This window comes from Delphinus delphis, chromosome 21, assembly GCF_949987515.2.
Source record: "Delphinus delphis chromosome 21, mDelDel1.2, whole genome shotgun sequence".
In the NCBI taxonomy this organism is placed as follows: Eukaryota; Metazoa; Chordata; class Mammalia; order Artiodactyla; family Delphinidae; genus Delphinus; species Delphinus delphis.
The window spans coordinates 29,791,331-29,812,375 of record NC_082703.1 but is presented as its reverse complement, the minus strand read 5'-3'; the positions used below and the strand labels follow the sequence as shown (position 1 = coordinate 29,812,375).

General features: G+C 45.7%; 1 protein-coding gene and 1 pseudogene across 2 annotated transcripts in view; one reads left to right on the top strand and one right to left on the bottom strand.

Annotated features, from left to right (window-relative positions):
* Positions 1 to 10,959: 10,959 nt before the first annotated feature.
* On the bottom strand, positions 10,960 to 11,083 carry LOC132417785 (small nucleolar RNA SNORA18; annotated as a pseudogene).
* An 8,343-nt stretch (positions 11,084 to 19,426) lies between these two features.
* The window catches only part of GPM6A (glycoprotein M6A), a 249,727-nt gene continuing 248,108 nt past the window's right edge, over positions 19,427 to 21,045 (top strand). The window contains exon 1 of one of the 2 annotated variants that reach the window (XM_060001376.1): positions 19,427 to 19,593. In XM_060001376.1, coding sequence (XP_059857359.1) covers positions 19,590 to 19,593 — 4 coding nt within the window. In that variant the 5' untranslated portion in view covers positions 19,427 to 19,589. Of the gene's footprint in view, positions 19,594 to 19,864; positions 19,884 to 21,045 lie in introns of those variants that run through there. The other variant, XM_060001377.1, reaches the window with a different exon arrangement.

The window sequence follows — 21,045 nt, the reverse complement described above, 5'->3', positions numbered from 1 at the left end:
ATAATGATGACGAGAGAGCTCTATAGCCTCACGACTGTGTTCTGATCCTATTTTTTTGCTGTAAGACTAACTAGCTTATGATTGTTGCAGTTTGCTGCAGTCAGTACAAACAATCAGATCATTTTTACAGTGTTTCTTACACTAGAGTCATTTTTTTTTCCTGGAGTGATTTCTTTTTCCTGCTAGCTCTCCAATCTATTCTCTCGCCAGACTCTACATTGCTCAGGCACCTTTTTGTCCAAACGGATCCACGCTCAGCAACAGTAGATGCCTGTCTGAATAGCAGGGAACATCCTAAGGGTGGAAGTGAATCCCAATGAGAAGAACACTGAATTCAGAGCCAGAGGCCAGAGTGCTTCCAAGTACGGTAGGCTGATAAATGACAAAGTCCTTTCCAGTCTCTCCTTACCCTTCACGCAGGTGACAACTTAGTGCTTCCTTGTCTCGGTGGAATTTTCCTGTAGCGGGTAAAGGAGGTGTATGGGTACATCAGTTCCCTTTTGATGTGTAACCAGCCAATCACCCCAAAATGCAGTAGCTTGAAACAACCATGATTGACAATTTCTCATGACTGATTGTGTCGTTGGTTCTTCTCTCCACAAGGAGTTGGCTGGACTCACTAGTATAACTGTGTTGAGTTGTGTTTGTCCGAGAAGGTCTCTCTCAAGTGTCTGGGGCTTCGGTGCCAGCCATCGGCGGAGGCATCTCATTCTCTCCCCACTTGCTGCCCAATTCCACGCGGTCCCTCTTTCTATCAGGACGTCCTGGACTTTTTACCCAGAAGCTCAAGGATCTAAGAGAGCAAACGTCAAAGCTTCCGGGCCTATTCAGGGCTAGTCCCCAAACCAGCAGAGTGGCTACTTCTGCTGAAGTTATTGGGCAGGTCAAATTCTACTGGACAAGGCCAGCCTGCTTCAAGGGGAGGGGAAATTCCACCTCTTGATAGAATTAGTGTCATGCGCACACAGGGAGGGGAGGAATTGTTGGCAACTCATTTTTGAGACTATCTATAAGAAAGGTACGTTATTTTTTAATGCTGCCCAGATTAATTTCTCCCATTTTTTTCAGTAGTCATATCCATTTTCCCTCCGGAAATTATTCTTCCTACTCTCAATCCACGTGCTTTGGGTGAAGTCCCATCCCCAGCTCAAGTATAACGTATGGGACTTGGGTTTAGGTCATTCAGTGCATCGTATTACATTAACCACCGAGGTCAGGAGTGAAATGTGATCTCATCAAAGTCAAGTGAGTGCAATAAAGTTTGTTTCCCTGGTCATTGTGGGATAGAGAGCCACATTCCCTTCCCTAGTGGTCTTGAAGCTAAAATGGTGATGGTAACAAGAGATAACAGAAAAATCATCAGAGAACAGATTCAAGCAAGAAGTAGAGCCCTAAGCTGGAGAGAGGAAAAACAGACCCTGATGACATAATTGAGTCCTGGATCTAGCTTGCTGAGGCCAGAACCCCACCTTGGTTTTCTCAGTGTTGTAATGCAATACATTTCTCTCTGTGTATAACGCCTGTGAGTTCACTGGATGGGAAGAGTTCCAACTCATAAAAGCAGAAAGTTAAAATTGTCTGCAATTCCGTTCCCTTCTTGGCCTCTGTAGCCCAAAGTTTAAACGCCTTGAAGAGAAGGGAGTGAGGAGAAAGAATTCCTCTGTTAGAAATATGAAGAAAGAAGGAAGGGTTTTTCCAATATTAAAAAAGAGGTTTTGTCAACTTGAGCTTGGGAGTGGGTGGAGGAGACATCAGTTAGGGTCTGACATTGCCATGCGCCCTCAGGGGGTGGCCAGGCCTCAGGAGAGTTGACAGGGCACATTGTGAGGCAGCACCCTAGGCTCCAGCGCACTCACTTTTCCAGAGAAACCCCAGCGAAGCGTGGCACGGATGCTGCAGAGCCGGCTGGCTTGAAGGACTCACGGAGAATGGGACGGTGACAGCTTGAGAGCAGGCTCTGAAAATAGCACACTGAGCCCCGGGGGTTCTGCAATATCCTCGCGAGGAGAGACCTTGGGACCCTCAAGGTCGAGTGGCCTTCCATCCTGAGGGAGTTCAGATTCAAGTTGATGTCAAAATCACTTTTAGAAAATAAAACAATGACTTTGTGTACATTGGAATTTGTAGACTGGGATTTATGCTTATTAAGCACTAATAAAATACATGAATTAAAGCAAATTGTTTAACATTTCTGGGCAGGAGTGTTCTCCCATACACAAGCTGGAAGATGAGGGATCACGAAATCAAAATATCTTGTACGCCTATGATAACTGGAGATTATGTGTGTGGAAAATTTCAGTGAAAATATTGAGCACCTACTGTGTGTCAAGCACTATGCCGGATGCTGGGGACACAGTGCTGAGAAGAATAAGCCTGGTTCCTGCCCTCCCAGAGCCTGTAGTTTAATAGAGACGCAGACAGTTAGAGATGGAACCACAGTGCAGTCGCTACGATGGGAGGACGGGCTGTGTTTGTGGCATTTAGACGGCGGTTGTGCCTGTCCAAGTCTGCAGGTCATGGAGAGCCACTGAATCCAAGTTGGAAAATAAAGACAGCAGATCTTTACAGAGCAAGGTGGGAAAGGAGGTTTGTTGGGGGCAAGAGTTGTTTTAAGCCGAAGGAACAACATGTTCAAAGGTCAGAGTGGAGAGAAAGCATGGCAAATTACAGGATCCTGAACGGTGATGCACAGGTTGAACATAAAGATTGATGTGGTGAATGACAGCCATGAGAGGTAAGGCTGGAGGGCTGAGCGGACGGCAGCCATGGCACCAAGTCCCTTCTATGCTGCTTAAAATGTTTGTCTTGGGCTTCCCTGGTGGCGCAGTGGTTGAGAGTCCGCCTGCCGATGCAGGGGACACGGGTTCGTGCCCCGGTCCAGGAACATCCCACATGCCGCAGAGAGGCTGGGCCTGTGAGCCATGGCCGCTCAGCTTGCGCGTCCGGAGCCTGTGCTCCGCAGCGGGAGAGGCCACAACAGTGAGAGGCCCGCGTACAGCAAGAAAAAAAAAAAAACAATGTTGTCTTAATTTACCAATTTATCCCTACCCTCACCTGCCGTTTCCCCCCTGGTAACCATAAGTTTGTTTTCTACATCTGTGACTCTCTTTCTGTTTTGTAAATTGCTTCATTGGGATTGACATATACACACTACTATGCATAAAATCGATAATAAGAGCTACAGTATAGCACAGGGAACTCTGCTCAGTACTCTGCAATGAGCTATATGGGAATAGAATCTAAAAAAGAGGGCATATATGTATATGTATAACTGACTCACTTTGCTGTACAGCAGAAACAAACACAACATTGTAAATCAACTCTACTCCAATAAAAATTAACTACAAAATGTTTGTCTTGGGGCTTCCCTGGTGGTGCAGAAGTTAAGAATCTGCCTGCCAATGCAGGGGACACGGATTCGAGCCCTGGTCTGGGAAGATCCCACATGCTGCGGAGCAACTAAGCCGTGTGCCACAACTACTGAGCCAGCAAGCCACAACTACTGAGCCCGCACGCCTAGAGCCTATGCTCCGCAACAAGAGAAGCCACCGCTCACTGCAACTAGAGGAAGCCCACATGCAGCAACGAGGACCCAACGCAGCCAAAAATAAATAAATTAAATAAATTAATTAATTTTTTTTAAATGTTTGTCTTATTTTGATGTTTAGGTGAAGAATTTTAAACCAGGAAATTACATAACCAGATTCACATTCTTAGGATGATCAATTGGGCTGCTGAGGAGAGGATAAAATGGTGGGGGGAATTGTATGCTGTAAATCGAATGGTTTCTGGCAGGCCACTCCTGCTCTGAAATGCTGTTGTCACTTCCAGGCTGTCATTTCCGACTCTGGCCCAGATGTTCCCCGTCCAATTTACAGAATCAAAATCTACTAGCGCTCTTTGGTGGTCTCAGGACAGCTCATTTCTCTCCCTATTCAGCTTTGCCCATCGTATTTGGCTCTTGTCCTCAGAGCTCTGCTAACAATGCCACTAACTAGTCTCACACAGACGGATAAGTCACTGCAGGATCTGAGCCTCGCTCTGCTGTTGGGGAACTCCTCTGACTCTGCCCCAAAATATAGCAGCATCATTATAAATTAATGGTAATAATCCACTGAATTCAGAGTTGTTGGAAGAGCTGCATATGTGATGTTTATGCAAAGGACCTAGCGCATAGCAGGCACTACAATACATGACTATTATTTATAGTTGATCTGATCTTTCGAGCAATTCCATCCTCCTTGCCCTGATTACCTAGAGTAAATATATGAAAGGAATCAGGATAAATTTATACCATATTTAGGTCTATCAGCACAAGAGATAGTATCATACCTCAAATGTTGCAGCAAAAACATAATACCTGGCATCTCCAAAGACGCAAAGGAATAAAGAAATTTGAAAGTGATTATCTTCATTAAAGAAATATATGAGGTGTGACTGAAGTGATGTGGCTTAAATGGGACTGTGAAGGTTATAGCTCCACAGCCACACAAACAATGAACCTCCTTATTTTACAGTTGACAGCAGGAGTACTAGATAGATAAGGGATGTCTGGTACTTCTACATTAAGTGTAGATCTCATCTGAATTGCATTTTCACTATTGTGTTTCTGATGTCCTGAAATAATTTATTATGCTACAAATATGCTCATTTTTTTTTCTGGGAATTCTGGACAATTTTTGTATTTATGAAACAGAAGTAGAGATGTAGAGTCATGGATGTAGAAAACAAACTTAAGGTTACCAGGGGATGGGGGGGGAGGGATAAACTGGGAGATTGGAAGTGATGTATACACCCTACTATGTATAAAATAGATAACTAATAAGAACCTGTCATAGAGCACAGAGAGCTGTACTCAATCCTCCGTAACGACCTCTATGGGCAAAGAATCTAAAAACTACAACAACTACGACAAAGTATGAGTTTGGAAGAGAAATATAGATTGGTTCATACTGGAAAAGAACTATCAAATCATTTTTATCCTTACTATATCTAAAGTAAATTGAACAACATTTAAAACGCTTTAGTGGTGGAAAAAAATGATGTCTCATTTGCTTCTGGTAGTTGGACCACATTTCACAATAGACTGAAGGTGAAGTTTCTTAACTTTCCCCCCTATCCTTTGGGGCATGTAGAATGGCATACCCTTCAATGAGCTTATTTTACATGCAGAATCTACATTTCTTCTTACATAAATTATTCTAACTTCTGCCTGTCACACTTTACTTTTACTATCTAAAGGGCATCTGCGATCTCTTAAACATTTTTATGTGACTTTGAAAAATGGTGTTGGTTGTGCTTATTTACATAATATAGCACACATGTGATAATTTACAGTGTACCACATCACCTAACACTTTTGGATAAAATTACAGATCATGGTCATACTTCCTGATTTTTCATTTAGATCAATGTCAAACACTCTTAAAAATATTTAAAAAAAATTTTTTTCTGCAAGTCTGGGAAGAAAGACACTAAATTTGAAAAGTTTTTTTTTTTAATTTTGAGGACAATCAAAATATACTAATGTTATCCATAAATATTTATTGGTCTTTGGCAACATTTTTACTAAATTATTATCAATGAGCCATAGTGTACGTCTTCCCAACATGGCTAGTTTTAAAGAGGAACTGTCTCTTATTCCATTTTGTCCTGATGGAGCTATCAAACCCAAAATTTTATGTTCAGCGTTCCCTCTGTCTCTCAAGTGGTAGCTCAGGGCTGGTACATGAGCCATGCAGACTGATGGTAGTGTGTCAACCTCTTGACAAAAGCGAGCAGCCCACAGGTGGTCACAAGACCTCCAGCAGAGCCAATCAGACTCTTCCGTAGACTGCGGTACAGTGTCCGGACTGAGAAAGGTCCTTTGCTGTAGGGCTTCTATGCTGGGAAAAGGTAATCACAGAAGGTCAGTGCCATCTTCCACGTCACATGTAGAAAACAGAGACACCTTCTGAGGGATTTTACATCTGAGAGGCACAAAGTGCCTACCCAGGGCGGAGGAGAAGTGTAATTGGTATTGAAATGTGTTAAGACAACGTTACAAGAATGAATTGTTCTGTAGAGAGAAAGGAAAGGGTGGAGATATTCCCGAAGCAACATCCACGTGAAGTTCTAAGCTCATAGGCACCCATCACAAAAGATGCCCCTTATTTGTCATCCGTAGAGGAAGGGCCTCCGACGACAGTGAAAGGCAAGCCCAGGGACAGTCAGCTGTCAATGTTGAGTAGGGTCACTGGCCAGAGCCACCAGATGTCAGGGCGTCACTCGGTTCAGTCTTCTGACCTATGACCCCTTTCAAGGTGTGGTGGAGTTGGGCCCCCCTGGTTTGAGAATAGAGAACTGTTGATAGGAGTACACTGTGGGCAGCCTGGTGTGTCTGGAGGACGCTGTGGAGACTTCGTAGAACCTGCTAGGGAGGTGTGTTCACAGCCTGCAGGTCTGCCTGGAGGAGACGCGCCGATCAGAGCCATCGCACCTCTCGTAGGTGTTATTTAGTTCTGCTTGTCCGCAGGCTAAGCATGGATAGCTTCTTCCCTGGCTGTGTCCCTGAGCTCCTGCACTGGTTAGGCAGTAGCTGGGAGGAGGGTAAGGTAGCTGAAGATTTAACACGAGAGTGACCATCGCCCAAATGTCTTCAAGAGAGTGAGCTAAGCCTGACATCTCCCAATAGATGGAGGGGGGCGGGGAGATAAAGACATCTATAATGAAGCATAAAGTATTTTCCCTGATCCAGTGAAATGTGAGGTGAGAGAAAAGAGCATTGGATGGAATTAGGAGACTCCTAGCCCCTTCTCTGTCAACGATCGATGCTTTGAAGGACACATTAAAATTAATAATAATCATTTGAGTCTCAGGGTCTTGATACATCACATTCTAATTTCCCTGTAATGATTAACTTCAATTGAGTAAACTCAAATGACCACTCAGCACTCAGAGGTTTGCTGTTATCACTCTCTTAGGTGACGTCTCATACTCTTCTCCTTTCTTCATGCCTTACACAACCCTTCCTTTTATAATTCGTAAAAGAGGAACTCATTTAATACTTAGCTGAAAAACAACAACCAAATGGAACAAAAATTGCTACGAGGGGCTTCCCTGGTGGCGCAGTGGTTGAGAGTCCGCCTGCCGATGCAGGGGACACTGGTTCGTGCCCCGGTCCGGGAAGATCGCACATGCAGCGGAGCCGCTGCGCCCGTGAGCCATGGCCGCTGAGCCTGCGCGTCCGGAGCCTGTGCTCCGCAACGGGAGAGGCCACAACAGTGAGAGGCCAGCGTACAGCAAAAAAAAAAAAAAAAAAAAAAAAATGCTACGAGGGGGAAACTGTTCCTCTGACAAAGCCCACTGCAACATCCTTGTCTGTAGCTGTCCGCCCCCTCCTCCCCGCTATGGACGGGCATCCTGCCCCTGTTTACCTTCCCTCTCGCAGCTGCGATTTCTCCTGCCCCCCTGATTTAGTCACATAAGCATATAAGCATGCTCTGGAATCCACCTTCCTCTCATCATGCCTTTCTATTCCCAACATCCTTGCCCTGTTTCTCTTCTTCCTCTCAGAGCAAATTTTCTAACAAGATGCAACGTTCTCACTTTCCCTTTTCTTTCTTCAGCACAATCTGTTTGCTTCCATTCCCACCACTCTTCAGATATTACCCTTATCAAGGTCACTAGGAATCTTCAATTTGCCAGATTTAAAGAGTACTTCTTCGAGCCTTCCCTGACTTGTCCTTGTATCATCCCTTCTTTGGAACAATCTCTTCCCGCCCCTTCTCTCACTGTTTCCAATCACATCAGCCACTTCTCTACTTCACTGATTCCTACTCTTCTGCAGTACATCCAAGGATAATCCTCAGGTTCCTTCCTGGAATCTCTCTTTTACCCTCCCCCCTAAGTAAGTCCTTCTATTTCTGTGGCTTTTAATAACATCTCTGTGCTGTGAAGACATACACGTCCATCTGCAGCTCAGTTCAGTCCTCAGTTGTCCAACTGGCAACTTGACATTTCTACTGGGATGTTTTATAGGCATCTCAACACTTAACATGTACAAATGAGGTCTGTCCAGGACCTCTATTTCCTCCCTACAACTCCTTCATTTTAATAAATGGAGCCTGAACGGGAAACCCAGGAGGCATTCTTGACCCCTTTCCCTTCTTCAACTCACATCAATCAAACATCCCATCATGTCAGTTTTATGTCCAAATTGTCTGTCCAGTTTTCTCCATCTCTCCCATTGCTTCAATTCCAATCAACATCATCTCTCAACTGGCCTGGTTTTTCTGTTCCTTTCTCTTCCATTCCCCTTTTCACAATGCAAACAAAATAATCCTTTAAAAGTAGGAATCAGCTCAAGTTACTCTACTACTTAATATACATTAACATTTTCCCATTGTAGTGAACCTGATTTGCAGACTCTCTACAATGGCTTATAATGTCTAATGTGGTAGGACTCCTTGCTGTCTCTCTAACCCTACATCACCTCTCCATCACTCCTCACCAGCCATACTGGCCCACGTCAGCTTCTGGAACAAGGTAAACTCTTTTCCTCATAAAGTAAATCTGAAGTGGGACCTGAAATCTACATTTCTAACAAACTACCAGGTGATATGAACGCTACTCTTTCAGTTGCAAGGGCCTAGATTGACAACCAAAGCTTCAATTCACTTTTCTATTTATCCTATAGATGATATCTATTGGCCATCCACTTAGTGTAAAAACTACAGGGAGGAACGTAGGTAATGAAAAGAGAATAAGGCACTCTACCCAGAGAGGAGTGATGCTCTGATTGAAGGATAAGGTAAGTAAGCTAGTCACTCCAGGGAAAACGGGATCCATTTAAAAGGATGTGGAAGAACAATTGATTAGGAGATGGTGGATTATAAGAGGACAAAAGATGCGAAAGTTCTGTCTCAAAAAATAGGTATTTCCACAGGTGAAGGAGAAGTAAATGACAGAAGTAAAGGTTCTTCGGACATAAATTATGGAAGATGCTAATTATAATAATAGCGTTAATAAAACTAATAGTAGGGGCTTCCCTGGTGGCACAGTGGTTAAGAATCTGCCTGCCAATGCAGGGGACATGGGTTTGAGCCCTGGTCTGGGAAGATCTCACATGTCTCGGAGCAACTAAGCCTGTGCACCACAACTACTGAGACTGCGCTCTAGAGTCTGCACTCTAGAGCGCACGAGCCACAACTACTGAGCCCGCGTGCCACAACTACTGAAGCCCACGCACCCAGAGCCTGTGCGCCACAGCAAGAGAAGCCACCGCAATGAGAAGCCCGTGCACAGCAATGAAGTGTAACCCCCGCTCGCTGCAACTAGAGAAAGCCCGCCCACAGCAGTGAAGACACAACACAGCCAAAAATAAAAATAAATAAAATAAATAAATTAAAACAAAACAAAACAAAAAACTAATAGTAGCAATAAAACTAAAATTCATTGAGCCTTTACAATATGCCAGGTGATTTCAAAACATGTATCTATTTATTATTTATGTACATAATGTATTTAAATATAGGTTTATGTATTATATATTTATACTTCAAGCCATATATTAATTATATATAGTATAATAAATATATATTAAAATTATAAATGTATTATTTATTATATATAATATAAATTATTTATTATATAAGTTCATTTAATCTTCAAAATAACCTAGAAGTTGGTGCTATAATTATGCTGTTTTCCGGGGGCAGAAGTAGAGGAGAGAAGTTAAGCCACTTGCCCACGTTTACCTGTTTAGTCAGTGGCAGAGACAGGATATGAACGCAGGTGGTTTGTAGCAGCTGGTGATTACAAAACTCAGACTCTAGACTCCAAACCATTGCATCAGATTCCTTCTAACATCCTAAGCCTACCAAACTAGAATATATACTTCAAGTCGACCCAATGTTATTTATGCATGTGATGGTTTTAGAAGCTCTGCTCCAAACTAAGTGAATTCTGAGAGCTCTTGTAATTCTGAGGTTTTATTATAAAGCTTCTGAGGAGTATTTAGTGGCAGCAGTGGGTGCTTGCTCAAACTATAAGCATTTAATGGTGAGAGGATATTAACTAGAAAACTCCCTTTTTTCCCTAAAAATAGGGTGGTGATGGGGCAAGTGCAGTTAGAAAATATCTCTTGTGGGTTAAACATGTGAACAATACATGAAATAAAATAAGGACTAAAATGTATACTGAAGGGTCACCTAGCATAGTTTTTTTTTTTCACGTATCTGAAGTGTTTGTCTTTAATTCCATATAAATTTCTTACTGATTATACCATCAGTTAGCTGAAGTGAAAAAGCAAAAGGAAGAGAAAGCAAAGCAAGATGCAGATGCCCAAAACAGAGCAAGGGCAAAAGAATTTCGTAAGGTGAACAGCGAGCCTCACAATTTTTCATGTCTAAGGCACATCAGAACTATAACTGATAAATTGAGGGAACTCCACAGAAAACACTAGAGAAACTTCGAGCCAAAAATATATGCTGACTTTCCACACAAAGTGTAAAGGTTTTTTTTTTTTTTTAATTATGTGTAACATAGACAAAATTATTTAAGTCAATTTTTAAGGAATTTCATGTTCTGATTCTTTCCAAGACCAGTCACCTTAGTTCCTCCAAACTCATAATCTTCAAGATAAAATAGCGCTCTCAGAAAGAACTTGTCATGTGAATCAACCCACAATTCTCTTAGTTGGGCTTCTTCGATCTCCAGTGGAATATGGACACACTTCAGAATGCCCCACCTGGAATCTTTGGGACCCAATTTCCTCAAGCGATTTACTTTAGGACCATGTTTAGGGTCAGGGGATGGATCTGCCTGGTTCTGAATTTGACAGCCTCTAAAAATGTATTAGGTTCAAATTATATTCACTCCCAAGCCATCACACCCTAGAACAGTACAGATGATCGGGATATGCCAATACCTAAGATAAAAGAAGTTTGACTGTTAGGTTTTTCATAGTTTACTTCTCCGCTCTGTCTTGTAGCTCTTTCCCACAGATCTAACAGGTAATTCTATGAGTAAAGGAAACCACGCAGTTACTCTATGAGGCGTTTCCAACGAAGGTTTTTTAAAAGATACACCAATGAGCCTAACTCAAGAGAGATGCTAACGTGATTATAAACGTCAATTGCGTAGAGGACAGTGCAAGAAACATGCCACATTCTTTAAAAGTGTGTGAATACAAACCAAGGCCATAGAATATAAAGGGCGCTGAGGCCTGATACTTTCCACACCCTTAAGTCTATGGGCTCTAAATACGAATCTGGTGTGTTTACAAAATAAGTATGGATACAGACCAAACATTAAAGGGCTGAGAACGGAAGTAATAACGAGAACAAACAGAAGAGAGGAATCACGTCACCATCTGGGGTTTCTGGTGACCTGGGGGATCTGACCAATGTTAGCTATTTTGCTCTTTGACTTCCTCGTCTATTTTGCTTGTTATCCCCTCACCCCGTTTTTTTCTTCTTTTTTTTTTTTTTGCGGTACGCAGGCCTCTCACTGCCACGGCCCCTCCCGTTGTGGAGCACAGGCCATGGCCCACGGACCTAGCCGCTTGGTGGCATGGGGGATCCTCCCAGACCAGGGCATGAGCCCATGTCCCCTGCATCAGCAGGCGGACTCTCAACCACTGCACCACCAGGGAAGCCCATCTTCTCACTATTTTTATTTTTTTAATTTTTTCTTTTCTCATTTTATATTTTTTTGCATTTTTGTATTTTTTCTTTTTCTCATGTTTGCCTTTCTATTTTCTTTTTCTTAATTCTTTTACTCTTTTAATGTTTCTCGTTTTAAAATTCTTTGTGCCTTTTTTCAGTTTTCTTTTTATTCTTTTACTTTTCTCACGTTGTTCGTTTTTCTTTTTCTCAGTTTTCTTTTTCCTTTATTCATATTTTCTTACTTTTACTTTTTAATTTAGTTTGTAGGGTTTTTTTTGTTTACTATTATTTTTGTCTGTTATTGTGGTTTGATACCTTTATAATGACCAGTTAATTGGGTGAACTGTATTAGTCAGGGCTCAACAGAGAATAAAACCAATAGGATATATAATATATGTATTTTATATATACATATATATAACATGTATATATGTATTTTATATATATAATGTATACATATTATATATGCTATGTATCGTATATATTTTATTATAGATTATATAATGATGTATTGCTATTATATAATAATGTAATTGTTATTTATAATTTTATATTATAGTATGGATTTATTATAGATTATATGCATATATGTATAATAAGGAACTAGCTCACAGGATTATGGAGGCTGAGAAGTCCCATCCCACCATCTGCCATCTGTGAGCCGGAGCCCCAGGAAAGCCAGTGGTGGAATTCAGTCCAGTCTGAGCAAAGTCCTGTGAACTAGAAGAGCTGATGGTATAAATCCCAGTCACAGGACAGAAGAAGACGTGATGAGCTGTCCCAGCTCAACAACGAGACAGGAAGAAGGCGGAAAACATTCCTCCGGCCTCCCCTTTCTGTTGCCTTCGCAGACCCTCAGTGGAGGGGAGGCTGCCCACCCACACTGGGGCAGCGGAGCTGCTTTGCTGAGTCCGCTGGTTCAAATGCTCACCTTCTCCAGAACTGCTCTCACAGACACACGCAGAAATAATGTGTAATCTGGGTCCCCTGGGCCAGTGGAGCTGACACACAAAATCAGCCATCATGTGGACTTTGGGCCCGGCCTTACTTTGAGGGGTTTGGACCAGCTTCTCACCCTTTTAAACTGACCTTTTAGAAAATGGGGCAGTCAGCCCCACGCACTGCGGGGCCTCTCGGCCACCTCGGGTTCGACCCAGAAAGGCAGCCACCATCTCCTCAAGCCTGTTGGCGATGGTGGGTGCACGTCTTGCCTGGGAACGCGGTGGCCGTGTAGATCAGTAACCTGGTTCTGCAGAGCTGCACCAAGCTCCGGGGACGGTCACACCAAGTCCAAAGCACGAAGGCCTTGAAGCCCTTGCCGTGCAGTGAACCAGTGGAGGAGACTTGTCCCATTACCTCGTGGCCCATGGCAGCAAGAGAGAGAGAGAGAGAGAGAGAGGCCTGAGGCAACCTCCACCAGATCTTGTCTGCTGTACCGTCCTGTCCTCAGGGGTGGCTCGTCCTCAGGGACTGTCGTGGCCTGATTGTCTGTGTCCCGCCAAATCCATATGTTGATGCATTTGGATCCCCAACAGATCCCCCATGGATATCCTAACGTGGCGGTATTTGGAGGGGGGCCGTTGGGAGGTGATTGGGGTCAGAGGAGGTGATAAGGGTGCGGCCCCATGATTACAGGAACAGGAAGTGAAACCAGAGCTTTCTCTCGCCACCATGTGAGGACACAGAGAGAGGCAGCCATCTGCCAGCCAGGAGGAGAGTTCTCTCCAGGAACCAGATCCACTGTACGTTGACCTTGGACCTCACAGCTTCCAGAACTGTGAGAAAGAAATATCTGTAGTTGAAGCCACCCAGGCCGTGGTATGTTGTTACAGGAGCTCAAACTGAGTGAGAGATCCAAAGCAGAAAACCTATTTTTGGAGGCTGATGGTGCAGGTTTTGGCTCCAGCAATGAATTCCCCCAGGGCAGCAAGCTGGGCACCTTCTGTGGCACTGCCCCACATGCTGCCCGGAACTCTTCCAGGGCGAAAAGTTACCACAGCCCTGCAGTGCATGTGTATGGCCTGGGAGCCATCCTCTACAGGCCGGTCAGCGGGTCCCTGCCTTTTGATGGACAGACGACAGGAGATGTAGAAGCAGGTACTGAGTAGAGCAGACAGTATCCCACGTGTCCACGGAGTGTGAGACCCGCTCATGAGATGCCTTACCCTCACCCCCAGCAAGAGAGGCACTTTAGCAGAAACCATGAGCAACCATGGATGAACGTGGGCCTTGAGGACAGTCAGGCCTTGCGCCGAGCCACTTCCTGACCGCAAGGATCCCTGAGAGATGGAGTAATGGTGTCCGTGGGTTAGACACGGGAAGAGGTCCAGGACTCCTTAATGGAGCAGAAGTAAGACAAAGTCATGACCACCTGTCTGCTCCTGGGCTACATGAGATCCAAGCAGGGGGGCTGCGCCATCACTCTGAAGCCCCCAACTTCAGCTGGTCCCACCAACACCTGCACTTCTTCCCCATCCTGCAAGGTACAGCGCAGGGTTTCTGCCAACCCAAAGCAGCGGAGTTTCAGCCAACGTGTCATTCTCACCTTTAATTCTTACTCGAAGAAGAGTCAGAGTAGAAGCAACTCAGAAAATCAGTGGCTGATGAGGAGTGGAAGTCAGGGCAGAGGCCAGCAGCGCATCTAAAGCGCCTTCCAGGGCTTCCCTGGTGGCGCAGTGGTTGGGAGTCCACCTGCCGATTCAGGGGACGCGGGTTCGAGCCCCGGTCCGGGAAGATCCCACATGCCGCGGAGCGGCTGGGCCCGTGAGCCATGGCCACGGCACCAGCAGCCGTGTAGGAACCCCAGACAGTACCATCTCCCCCCAGGGCGTATCCTCCAAAGGACACTCCCTCCCCTGTGGGCAGCTGGTGCAGGCGCAGATCCAGTGGAATTTGCCTGATGGTGTGAGGTGTGACCCAGGCCCTTCTTCAGGTGATATCCGGGGCTAGCAAGGGGCCACTGGGAGGTTTTTCATCTCCTCTGCAGACGCTCGCGTTTCAAGTCGGCCAGAAAAACAACGAGCATCAAGTTGAAAGCAGACTGCAGTAGATCAAACATCACGTGGTGGGCAGCAGAGGCAGGCGAGGCAGTGATCAAATCAAAAGTGTCAGGAGGTCATTATGGTCTCTGCCCTTCACATGGAGCCAGAAGGTCATGAACTCCACGGAGCCCCACAGGGCGGTGCTGGAGATGAGGCAGGTGTGGACGAGAACGGCTGCGGGTGGGAGCAGAGCAAGAAGTACACGCTCTGTGTGTGCATCGTACACCAGCCAGGAAGACTTCGTGCAGTGGAGCGTGCAGGTGTGCAAACTGCCCTGGTGTCCCCTCCACAGGGCTCAAACTAAGAGGGTACCCAGCACCTCCATGGCCTTCAAAAGCATAACTGCTAAGCTTAAAAGTCTGCCAGGAGCAGTCTGGGACAAGAGGGGAAGCCATGTTTGTGGAAGAGGAAGGATGGCTCTATAGAAATACACACACACACACACACACACACACACACACACACACACACACATATATATTCTAACTTATATATTGTGTTTAAATACAATAGTTAAAAACAAACAATAATGCCCTGCTTTATTATTACAGCTGTCACAAGACACTTGTCCACAACTTTGCAAGAGAAGGTCTTGACTCCTTCAAAATTCTCTTGTGATCCAACCGAAAAAAAAACCCCAAACCAAAAACAACACCAAAAACACCAAACCCTTCCCTTCAAGGTGAACGAAAGCCTGGTGAGACTATCCTAAGAACAGGACTCATGTCAATGGACTGGAAAGGGGACTATATTTGGGAGGTGTGGTGTTGTTTTTTCTTGCTTGAGGGAAAACAAGGCTTGAGGGTCACATCTATATGATGAATATTGCTATGAAAAGACCATTCCAATATTTTAAGCCTAAAAGAAACAAACAGAAAATTAAACTAATCAGCAGAAACGATATGAGTCTTGTGGATGGCATTTCCACTCCCTGAAAAACCAGCTTGCTCTCCAGAAACCTCCCTTTCATCATTCATTATCCTGCTCGAGGATCCACGGCTTCTTCTTGACTCTTTCATATATAAATTATTTTGATTGGCTTTTATGGCCACCCATAAACTATTTCCATTCATGTTCTCTATGAATATTTGCATTTGCAACTAACATTTGTATAGCTCTTTAACATTTTCAAGGTCTTTTTCAAATGCATTATCTCATTTAAATTTGACTCAGACTTTTTTTTTCTTTCCTTCCTACTCCTAACATCACTGCAGTAGACTTCAGAATCCCTGTGGATGACCTTCCCAACACCTGTCCTCAAAGTCCCTCCCCTCCATACCAATTACCATCACCTCCACTGCACTTCGAAAAATCCACTCCTTTGGTCTTACCCTGGGCCTTACTCCCAGTTGTTCAACTTCTGAGATCTTGAGGTCTAATTCAGCAAAATTTGAACATAAGGTGCTGTCTGTCCCCATCTTTCAGCTTTATTTCCACTAAATTGGCTTTTAAACTTCATTCACACTTTTAGAAACTTTACCGCTTCTGTTCCCCGAGTCCCAATCTACTTTCCTTCCCTGCTGAGCTACAAATAGGGTGTCTCCGTTCCCTTCCTGCCCCCCACTTCCTCATTACCTATTGTCCTTCAAAGTTATCTGCTCCTCAACTTTGACAATACTCTTGCTAATTGTTGGAGGAGGTCATCGTGAGGACGGACGTGACTGGAGAGTTGAACCCAGGCAGTGGAGGCTCCTCACCCCCTCCCTGTCCTTGGACTGTACTTTCTGCCCACTGTTCCCACACTCGGAGTCATTTTCAAGGACGCAGCCTTGAGAGAGCAGTGCGTTATTGAGACCTTCTGGATGGTCTGCATTGCTGAACCCGCTTAAGGGCTCTCTCTATAAACTCTGAAGAGTCTGGCGGGCAGGGGTGGACATCTGCTGGTCTTGTGGCCCCCAAGACAAGCCTCCTAAGTCAATCCACTCCCTTATTACACCTGCTACCTCCCAACCTGGAGTGGCTGCCTCTTCTTTTTGGTCTCTCTTTGTCCCCCATGTACGGGGGCCAGTTTCAGATTTCACCCAGGAACCCTTGACGTATTGAACCGGCACTCTTGTTTCACCAGTGACTTGATAACTGCTACATCCAGAGGGAACTTCTCAGCCCTCATCTTATTGGCTCTGTCTGTGAAATCTAACCCAGGTGACACTACTCTTTCTTCCCGACACTCCCCTCGCAGGACTTCCTCTGGGTTCTTTCCCTAGACTGAGATGCTACTCTTGCACTCCTATTCATGGACTCCTGTGGCCCACACTAATTAACGTCTGTGTGTTCCGATCTCCCACTGATGGTGTTCCTTCCTTTTCATTCTACATTCTCCCAAGATGAATCAAAACTGTGGCGATGTTGGAATGACATCTGACAGAGCCAGAAAAGGCTCACGCAAACTCCAGTCACTCTGTGCCTAGGTCAAACCCCTGAAGTTTGCAATAGAATGTGGAATGAAACGCCTCCACCCATCTCAGGATTTAGCTAAATCCTCAATTTTGAGTTCGGTGGTGGATTAGAACCTCCATATTCTAAAAAAGAAGTGCTAGTCTCATCCGCACAGGACTTGTGAAGAGGTGGCCCAGGCAGTGGGGTTGGAGAAGAAGGACGAGTGGGGAGATGGTTTGGAGGCAGAATCAATCGTAGGGACTGATGGACAATTAGGTGAGAGGAATGAGAAAACAGACGTACTGGAGAATTGGCGTTATGAATAGAATATATTGAGGCAATGAGTTAATTGAATTCCCATATAAAATTATGTAATTTATTAAAGCTCAGGTGAAACAATGGCTTCTTTGTATCTGAGATCCAGAATATCGATGCCCATTTGTATGGTCACTGTAAGGGAGATTACTTGAACGTTAAATTTCGACACATTAATTTATAATCAGCCAAAAGAGAGACAGCATCAAGATCTTGATTATTACATAGCAGTATATAATGAGATCTATCTCTATTGTATTTCAGAATTCCTACTGGGAGTATCTAAAATATTTATGAATTATTCTTAATATTGGAAGATGATACCACCATCTTTCTCGAGCATGTGGCTATCCACATAACTATTGAGAGAGAGTGTGGTGAACTGATTAAGCTCGTGGACTCTGGAGCATTTCTGCTTGGGTTTGAATCTCACGTTTCTGTTTATGATCTGTATGAATTTGGGTAAGTGATTTATTTCTTTGTGGCTCAGTTTCCTTATCAGTAGAGTGGGAATAACTGTATCTCCCTTATAAGTTTGTTGTGAAAACTATATGCGTTAACATAAAGCCTTTAGAACAGTGCCTGACACAATAAACCACACTTAATTTATAATTATTACTTTGTATTTCAGAATCATGGTATAATTCCACTGGAAAAAGAATAGTTCTAATTTTAGAATTATAATATCTTGAAATAGAGCCTCAGGAAATAAGAAGTAAGTTGTCTGTGGCGATCCAAAAGCTGTGCTTATGAATTAATCTCCAAACATTCATCATTTATCTTTCTTGGACCCAGGTGTAAGTATTACGCTTTGCTGCAATCACGGCTCACGTTCGTCAGTTTCCAGAACGGTGATGCCTTTCTCAATGGTACGTTGAACCCTTTTAACTTTTATCGACTACTTCCCTTCCCCACCCACAAGAATAACTTTCTATTTCCGTTTAACTGAAAGGCATTCACGGCATCCTTCCAGGAGTGTGCGTCCTCCATTACGTGAGAAATAGCTGTGCAAACGTTTCTGTGCCGTTTTAATGATATGCTCAGCATTTCTTCATGTTTTTCTGCCAAACGTGCTCTGAATTATTTTTCGTACCGTGTCTTCTCCATTATTTAGCAGTGTTCCTCAAGGTTGGTAACCATGCACTTCACTTCATTCTTCTGCTTGGTCATGGCATAGATCTGTATACTTTAGGGTGTGTCCTGTACGAAAAAGGAGCTTGCGATACGTTGGGGACTGACTTACTGAAATAACTTCTCCACTATGAATCCTGAAAGAACTAGGCCAATAGCCCAAGGAATTATATAATTTTTTTTTTTTTTTTTTTTAGCTTGAAGGGACCTTAGAGATCACTTTTTCCAGATCTTTCATGTTACAAATTAAGAAACTGAGTCCCGGTATGTTAGTAGTAGAGCCAGAATCACAACCGATTCCTCCCACCTGGCAAGCCCAGCGCTTTTTCAGCACTACCTACTGCTTCTTGCACTGAGTCATTTATTTTCCAGGTGACTTCTGCATATGATGATGATGATGATGATGATGATGATGATGATAATGATGATGATGATGTGTGTGTGTGTGTGTGTGTGTGTGTGTGTGTCTTTTAGGACTTTATAGCTTTACCAGGTTACAGAAACAAATTTATTCAACAGAGAAGAAAGAAGAGAGACAAATTCAAGGGAGAATTTTCTCTTCCTATTGCCTTAATGTTGTTGTTAAGGGAAAAACTGGAATACTGAAAACAAGAGAAGATTTTAGGGAATGTAGAAATCATCCCATCAAACTCTTCTGGAAGAATCTTTCCTGGTCTCCACATTGGGGATGATTATCTCGTCTACCCGGTTGTCCGTGGGGCGCTGAGACGGTGCGGGTGTGTAATGTGTGTTTAACGTATGGGGGGCGGGGAAGGGCGTTTGCACGTGGCTCGCCCGGGCCTGAGCAGGGAGGGGAGGGGAGGGGAGGGGGCCCGTGGAGGGGGGCGCGGCGGGAACCGCGAGGCCACAGCCAGTCACCCGCGGCGCAGGTGGGAAGAGGGAGGGGTCTGCGCGGCAGCCGCGGAGCCGGGAGCCCCGGGAGCCGGCGAGGCTGGGAGGGGCGAGGCCGTCACTCGCCGCGGCGCGCGGAGCAGGGGAGGCGCGCGGAGCCCTTGGCCCCGGGCTGCGCCGGCCGCTTGCGCTCCGGAGGGGCCGCAGCGAAGGCGGACGCGGCGCCATGGGTGAGTGAGGCTCGGCCTCGGGGGCGGGTGTGGCGGGAAGAAAGTGGGTGTCGGTCGGCCCCGGACTGCGTCCCTCCTCGCCTCCCCCGTCCGTCTGTGGACTTTTCCCGGGCGCCGGGGGAGGGGCGCGGCCCGGGGGTCGCCGCGCGTGAGCGGCCCGGGGTCGGATAAGGAGAGTCGGGGGGCGGGGTGGCTGTCCCCACGTGTGCCACGTTTCAGTGTGCGGTTCGGCGAGCAAGTTGAGACGGGGCTCGAGGAGTGGCGACGTCGTGCACTTTCCATTCGCCCAGGTTTGCGTGCGGGAAGGCGCTGGGACGAGGCGAGTTGGGGACCCTTTCCAGCCCGCGCCTCAGCGGGCCGCCACCGCGGCACAAAAGGCTTGACGTGGAGGCTGAAGGCCAACCTGCCTCCAGCAGAGCTGGGCCGGTGGCGAGGGACGCGGGCTGTCCGTCCCGGCCCGGGTCCCCGGGCGCTGGGGCGCGCGCCGCTCCGCTCAAGTTTCTAGACGGGGTCCGCCCGCTTCAGAGCTGAGCTGCTGCGGCTGCAACGGCCCGGGGAATGTGGGTGGGCGGAGGGGGACCGGGTGTGAACCCGTCGGACCGAGCGGAGCCCGAGGAGGCGGCGTCCCACGAGAAGGCTTGGGAGCCGAGCAGGGCGCGGGGTCCGGAGAGCAGGCGTCACGCGCTCTGCAGAGGCGGCGCGGCCCGTCCCGGAGGCCGGAAAGAGCCCGGCCGTGCTGCCGCTCACGGTTGCGGATCAGCGACCCACCGGCAGCCCGGCTGGCTAGTCGACGCCAGCGTTCTCGTTTCTTCGCGTCCCAGCGCGTTACGCCCCTCCCCCGGCCTCTCGCTTGTCCTTTGTTGTCAGGGATTTCTTCCAGGGTACAGGAGGCCTTTGGGATTGACGTGCTCGGGTGGAAATTCCTAAGTTCCCACAGGCTCGAGGGTTAGGGGACGCTTTGACTGCTAATCGGTGCAGTTCATAGACGCTGGCCAACTTGGAAGAAAGGAAAAAAGAGAGAGCCGAGGACATTTTTGCCTGTGAATGTTAATTGTGGTCAAGACATGTATAGTCTCTTGCGTGATTCTGGAGAAGTTTTAGAAAGACCCATTTTTAGGGCCTTTGAATAAAATAGTGTTGCAGATGATCTGCAGGAAGAACTGTCTTTAAAAGTTTTCTGAAACGGAAGGAATATTTTCAAGTTAAAAAGGAAAGATAAAACATTTTCCCAAGTATGGCAGAATGAGTTTCAGGCTCTTCCTTCCTTCCTTCCTTCCTTCCTCCCTCCCTCCCTCTCCCTCCCTCCCTCCCTCTCTCCCTTCTTTCTTGCCTTTCTTTCTAAATACAGGGGCATATAAACTCCTGTTAGACTAGCACATAGAGGGAAAAAGCTCTCATAAATGGAAAACCAAAGTAATTGACTTACATAACCCATTCATTTTACTAAAAACT